This window comes from Clarias gariepinus, chromosome 9, assembly GCF_024256425.1.
Source record: "Clarias gariepinus isolate MV-2021 ecotype Netherlands chromosome 9, CGAR_prim_01v2, whole genome shotgun sequence".
NCBI lineage: Eukaryota > Metazoa > Chordata > Actinopteri > Siluriformes > Clariidae > Clarias > Clarias gariepinus.
Window position 1 is genome coordinate 36,657,501 of NC_071108.1, and position 7,500 is coordinate 36,665,000.

Genomic DNA, 7,500 nt, shown 5'->3' on the forward strand with positions numbered 1-7,500 from the left:
ACCGCCATGGCCTCTTACACACACACACACACACACACACACACACACACACACAGCATGTATATAATCTCCATGTGATAAGACTGAGGTAATGTCAACATTAGTGTGACTGCACTGATTTCAGCTGAACAACAACCTCTAAAACATAGCACTTACTTCTGCATCCTCTCTCACTTCATCCTCTCTCCCTCCATCCTCTCTCCCTCCGTCCTCTCTCCCTCCGTCCTCTCTCCCTCCATCCTCTCTCCCTCCGTCCTCTCTCCCTCCGTCCTCTCTCCCTCCGTCCTCTCTCCCTCCGTCCTCTCTCCCTCCGTCCTCTCTCCCTCCATCCTCTCTCCCTCCGTCCTCTCTCCCTCCGTCCTCTCTCCCTCCATCCTCTCTCCCTCCATCCTCTCTCCCTTCATCCTCTCTCCCTCCATGCTATCTCACTCCATCCTCTCCAGCACTTCTAACCCCCCCCCCCCTCCCCCCGTAGGTGTGTTCCTGTAGTTCAGGGCTGATATACAACTAATGTGTTTATTATAAACAATATTAATAATTTTATTTTCATGTATTATTAATTCATATTCTATTATATCATTAATGTATTTATACATATGGATTTTTTTGTATTTTTATTATTTGGTTCTTTCTTAGTTGCCTTTAACTATATTTTAATGCATGTTTTTATTTTTTTCCCTGCAATATTCCTTAAAGACAATTTAATTGTATTTTTTGTTATTGACTTGTTTTATTTATTTTGTTTGCATGATATATGCATTTTATCAATAGTTTATTTATTTAAACATTTTTTTAATTGATTTGCTTTCGGGTGTAAACTTTTCTTATTTAATCAAATTATGACCTTTGACCTTTAGCTTGTGTACTCCACTTCTGTGTCACTTGCTGTATGTTGATTGTTGTTTATCCGTGTGTGTGTGTGTGTGTGTGTGTGTGTGTGTGTGTGTGTGTCTGACTGTGCACAGGAGTGTTGGGACTTCAGGTGTGACTCGAGGTGATTATGTCCAGCCTAGATTAGAGACTTTAGTTCTAAAGCTGTAGCGTCCGATTCGCTCTGAGCGGACCTAGCCTAGCGTCTTCACTCTGTTCTGTAGACGAGGGTTAGCTCTGGTTTGGGACGGAGCTGTGGTGGCTGTAGCGACGGGAGACTAGCTCTTTTAGCGTAGCTTTCGCTCTGAAGGCTGAGACTAATCTACTAGTGCTGTGCTGCCTTCACCGTCTCCTCGCCCTTTAACCCGAGTTCAGCATGACCTAGACTAGCCCTGGGTACCTAGCGCTCAACTAGACACGTTTCTAGACTAATATCACACAAGTCCAGACGTGACCCGCATTCACATCGCTCATTATATTTCCTGTTCTGTCATCTCAAGATTTTACCCTCAGAAAAGCAGGTGTACTGGTAGCTATCGAACGCTAATAAATTAGCTCGGAGTTATCAAAGGAATATTAGATAATAAAGCTTTGTAGTGCTACATATTAACAGTAGATTTAGTGTTGATGACTAGCATATAGCTTCTGCCTAGGTTTAGTAGTTGATGACTACACACACACACACACACACTTTCCTTCAGGTTAAATGATTAGAAGCTGAATTGTTCTTTAATCGAGGTGGCTATAACTACCTAGTTAGGGTCTAATATACACCTTAAACATTGTAAACGTTAAGAAAACCCTGTTGCGTGAGGATAAGTGAGCACTTATAGCTCAAAGCTTGTGCAAAATGAGACCGGCTGATTTAGAAGCAATAATTACTTTGAATTATTGTTTGGTTGGTTGTTTCGATTTTTTTTTTTTTTTTTTTTAGCTAATGCGTGTTCTCTTTATTTATTAATCTTGAGATAACAGAACTGAGAATTACACTAATTATAATAACGATGATGATGAAGCCTGACTTCTCTGGACTTTTGTGTTAATTTAGGATATATAAATTATTTATCATGTTTGCAACATAGCACATCATTTTGGTCTTGATTGACTGATTTGATTTTCCTGCACATGGTGTGTGTCTACAATCTGCTCAAATCAGCAATGACCACTCTTTGATGGGGCGGGGCTTATGTGTAAACCGATTATATGACATCATCACCAGCCTTGTCTTCAATAGTAGTAATAATAGAGATAGAACTTGAAGTATAAGGAAGAAATCAATTAGCCATATTAGCTTGATTTCTCTAGCGAGCTACCACTGGTAACCAGTTAGCTTAGCTAACGTTCTCTCTTAAGCAGTTTATAAGTAATATAAAGGCGCTAGCCAGACTTTGCTAGCATGGTAATAATTCTTAGGTAAACTATTGTGATGATGTTATATGGTCAAATTTTAATTTAACTTAAGCTCCGCCCCTTGCTAAAGAATTTAAGATAAGAATTAGTTGGAAGCCATTTTAGAAAAACGAATGAAGGCAGCATTAAACAGAGTTTCAGGAATCTGTTTTTATTTCTAACAACTTTTAATAAATACACAGTGATTGTAACTACATGAGTGTTGTGCTAGCTAGTTAGCGAGTTCCTCTCACTGAAACCAAACCTTGTTTAGAAATGTAATAAATAATTATGTACTTCATTTTTATAGCACAGAACCAGCTAAGCAACAAGTGGTTTGTGCTAGCTATATTTACTTCTTCGTGATGTTTAGCTAGTAAGTTATCTAGCTAGCATATGGTCCTTAGCTAAGGCTAATTGCCTCGTCTTGTTTCCCCGGTACGACCAGGCTAATACAAACACGCTCGCTAGACCTCATGACTGAACTTTTTAGTTTAAATATATAAGTTCTGTGGTTTATTTACAGGATTAGCAATAAAGCTTCATGAAATTTCAGAGGCAAATTTTTGCTTTTATGGATCTTTAAGAGTTTTCTGTCACTTTATATAAAAGAAACCAATCAGACTAGTGTGACGGAGAAGGCCACCGCTGACTAGCCTGGCAGTCCTGAAGAGTGTTAGCGGGATTAGCATTAAAGTTAGCAGGTCCTCTGTGAAGATTCTGAAACTGAAGCATGAAAATGTTTTATTATAAATCTGTAATGTAAGTTATTTAAGGAAAAATACTGAATTAAAAAATAAGGAAAGAGAAAGGGATAAAAGATGGCGACATTTTATTAGCGTGTGTTAGTTTTTTGTGTGAGTGTGTGTAACTGTGCGTGTGTGTTAGTTTTTTGTGTTAGCGTGGTGTGTGTTAGTGTGTGTGTGTGTTAGTTATTGTGGTGTGTTAGCGCGCATGTGTGTGTTTGTGTCGCCGATTTCTCCTCTCTTTTTTTTCTTTCTCTTTCTTATTCTTAATGTTGCGTTATTATGCGAGGTGTGTGTGTCCGAGCGTGTGTGTGTGTGTGTGTGTGTGTGTGTGTGTGTGTGTGACCCCTCTCCTCCACTCAGTGACAGATGGGACTGGCAGCCCCCAGAGTCCCACCGCTCTCTCGCTCTCTTTTCTTTCTCCTCGTCTTTTCTTCTCTCCTGGTAACCAGAGAACTTTTTCTACTCCCTCGTCCTCTTTGTCCTCGTCTGTTCACACAGAAACTCTCTCTCTCTCTTTCTCTCTCTCTCTCTCTCTCTCTCTCTTTCACTTTCTCAAGAGTTCTCTCCCTCGTCTTTCACTCCTCCTTCTTTCTCTCTTTCATTTATAAAATCTGTCCTTTTTTTCTCCATCTCTTACAACCTCTCTCTCTCTCTCTCTCTCTCTCTCTCCATTTCTTTCTCTCTTTTTTTCACCTCATTCTTTTTCTTCTTTTATGCGTTTCAACTTCTTTTTTATTTTAGTTTTTACATGTTTTTCTTATTTCTATTAATTTTATTTTCTCTCTCTCTCTCTCTCTCTCTTTCTCTCTCTGAGACCCCCTCTCTTTTTATCTCGTCTATTCTTTTAACACTATTCTGCTTTTCTTTCTTTTTTCTCGCATAACGTCTCTTTCTTTTTTCTTCTGCACCCCTCTGTGACATTCTTTTTTCTTTCTCTCCCTTTTTTCTTGCTGTCTCGTTTACAAACTAATCTCTTCTCGTTCTTTATTCTTTGTTTCTTTATTCCCTCATTAACATGATAAAGTGTTTGTATTTTACTTTATTATGATGTTTATTTTGTAAAAACACTGAGGACATTTTCAAGTGAAGGTGTTAAAGTTTGCGTTCTGAAGCTGATGATGTCATCAAAATCACCAGCCAATCACAGGCCGCGTTGGGTCCCGTCCCTAGCCGCGGTGCAGGCTACAAAGCTATAATGCTAACACGATTTATTTTGGCAGAAGCGTATCAGTTAGCACACTGGTGTGTGTTAGCATGCTAGCCAGTATTTAGCATTGTCCTAACTAGCCTGTTACAATAGTATCTCACCATAAGCCGCGCAGAGTTAGCGTAGCTAAATCCACCCCAGACATTTCAATAGCGGCAGTTAGCCGTGTGTGGATTATGGGATCCTGTCATGATGTCGAGGTGAAGAGACGTTCAGGACGAGTCCTGTTTTGTTAACGGTCTGTTATTTATTTATTTTCTTTATAGATTGACCCGAAAGTGGCGTTCCCTCGCCGAGCTCAGCCGAAGGTGAGTCAGTCCGTCTGCGCTTTGACAGGCGTTCAGGTGGAAGCCGTTTTTTTTTTTCCCGTTGCGAGAGGAATTATTGAGACATACTTGGGCTTCCTGTCGGAATTTCCGGTCAACGTTCCCTCACCCGTCACTGTTTGTGTTTCAGCTGGTGACCAGGACGAAGAAGATCTTTGTGGGCGGATTATCGGTGAACACCACCATCGACGACGTCAAGCAGTACTTCGACCAGTTCGGGAAGGTGAGTGGGCGAGGGGAGGGAGGAATTAATGGAGGGGGAGGAGCCACATAAACCTCACTCCGCCCCCAACAACAAAATGGAATCGAGCACAGAAGTTACGTGTAAACAAACGTGTAAATACTTTAAATTAGATATGTGTATAAATAAAAAATGTTTGTTTGGTGAAGTATCCTGTTGCTATAGCAACCCTAACATCTGCGTGTGATGCCGTTCTACAGGGAGGGGGCGGAGTCAAGTGACTGAGGCTCCTCAGCATGTGCTTCATACGGAAACTTATAATTAATTTGTTTATGATTAAACAGTAAACGTGTTTGTGTGGGATTTTCATTTAAACTTTGAAAAATATTATTTTGTAAAGATTTAGATTATTATTAGTAGTAGTAGTAGTATTGTATTGTATTGTATGCCCAAATATTTTCAGATATTTCTGTTACTTAGTTTACAAAAAGCTTAGCACATTTTAATGTTACATTTGTAACATTTCTATTAACTTTATTTGTAAACAGTTTTACGGAGTAATAATTGGAGAAAAAAGGAAGTGTGTGTGTGTGTGTGTGTGTGTGTGTGTGTGTGTGTGTGTGTTTGGGGTGAAGGGGGTTGAAAGGGAGGAATACAATGAGAAGGAAAGCGCGGGGGAAAAAAAAGAACTGAAAACCTTCTTCCAACCCCTCTCTCTCTCTCTCTCTCTCTCTCTCACTTCTTGTTGTTGAACTTTCTCCTGTAGTTGATGAATTCTTCCTCTTCACTACCCCATTCTCTCTACGCTCTCTTTTTCTACAAACACACACACACACACACACACAACAATGACAGGAGAGCAATGAAAGAGAAAGAAAGATCCATGCTTTTAGAAAGTGTGTGATGTGAGACAGGTTGTTAAGGGACGAAGTGAGAGAAAGCAAGACAGAGTGAGATGGGTAGGACAGAGAGTGAGACATAGACATGTAGGACAGAGCTGAGACACACACACACACACACACACACAGAGAGAGAGAGAGAGACAGGTAATGAGGTGAGTAAGTTGTTAGAGTGAGTTTGAAATGATGTTCGATTGAAGAACGGTAGAAAGTGAAAGAAAGAAAAGATGGAGAGAGTGAGACAGGTGTGTGAGGTGTTGGGACAGTGTGTGAGCTAAAGTTTGAGTGTGTGTGTGTGTGTGTGTGTGTGTGTGTGTGTGCAGGGGGGGGGGGTAAGAGGGAGGGTCTGCAGCTCTTGAATGTGAATTAATCTGATGGAGCAGCTGCTGTTGCCCCCTCCTGCACCCCCCTACTGCCCCGTTACCACGGCGACCAGCCCTCCTATTGTCCCTGAGTCATTCAGCGGCCGAGAGGTTTTGTTGTGTGTGTGTGTGTGTGTGTGTGTGTGTGTGTGTGTGTGTGTGTGCTCATTAGGCATCCAACAAAGCCGGTGTCTCTTCAAAACAGGCGAAATCCAGAGCTTTCACTCGTTCACTAAAGTTTATTCTGTCATTCTTCAGCTTCAGATGGAATGCAGAGAGAAAAGGAGAGAGAGAGAGAGAGAGAGAGAGAGAGAGAGAAAGAGAGGGAAAGAGACAGTGCAAAAGAGAGAGAAAGAGAGATGAGGGCCAGATTAGTTTGCCTCACTGGACACTTTGTGCACTTTAACTGCTGTAGAGAGAGAGAGAGAGAGAGGGAGAGAGAGAGAGAGATTTCAATCTAGTAGAAATGGTTAAAGAGATGTAGTGAGAATGAGCCTCGCTCCCTACACACACACACACACTCACTCCCTACACACTCACTCCCTACACACACACACACTCACTCCCTACACACACACTCCCTACACACACACACTCCCAACACACACTCACTCCCTACACACACACACTCCCAACACACACTCACTCCCTACACACACACACTCCCAACACACACTCACTTCCAACACACACTCACTCCCTACACACACTCACTCCCTACACACACTCACTCCCTACACACTCACTCCCTACACACACACTCCCTACACACACACACTCCCTACACACACACACTCCCAACACACACTCACTCCCAACACACACTCACTCCCAACACACACTCACTCCCTACACACACTCACTCCCTACACACTCACTCCCTACACACACACTCCCTACACACACTTACTCCCTACACACACACACTCCCTACACACACACACTCCCAACACACACACACTCCCAACACACACTCACTCCCTACACACACTCACTCCCTACACACACTCACTCCCTACACACACACACACACTCACTCCCTACACACACTCACTCCCTACACACACAATCCCTACACACACTCACTCCCTACACACACACACTCCCAACACACACTCACTCCCTACACACACTCCCTACGCACGCTCACTCCCTACGCACGCTCACTCCCTACGCACGCTCACTCCCTACATACACACTGCCTACACACACTCACACTTCCTACACACTCACACTCCCTACACACACACTCACTCCCTACGCACACTCCATACACACACTCCCTACACACACACACACTCACTCCCTACACACACACTCCCTACACACACACACTCCCAACACACACTCACTCCCTACACACACACACTCCCAACACACACTCACTCCCTACACACACACACTCCCAACACACACTCACTCCCAACACACACTCACTCCCTACACACACTCACTCCCTACACACACTCACTCCCTACACACTCACTCCCTACACACACACTCCCTACACACACACA

At 42.6% G+C, this 7,500-nt stretch overlaps 1 protein-coding gene across 1 annotated transcript in view; it reads left to right on the plus strand.

Moving 5' to 3' along the window:
• The window catches only part of msi1b (musashi RNA binding protein 1b), a 22,672-nt gene that overhangs the window by 5,220 nt on the left and 9,952 nt on the right, over positions 1 to 7,500 (plus strand). The window contains exons 5-6 of the mRNA XM_053504047.1: positions 4,482 to 4,523; positions 4,672 to 4,764. Coding sequence (XP_053360022.1) covers positions 4,482 to 4,523; positions 4,672 to 4,764 — 135 coding nt within the window. The remainder of the gene's footprint in view (positions 1 to 4,481; positions 4,524 to 4,671; positions 4,765 to 7,500) is intronic.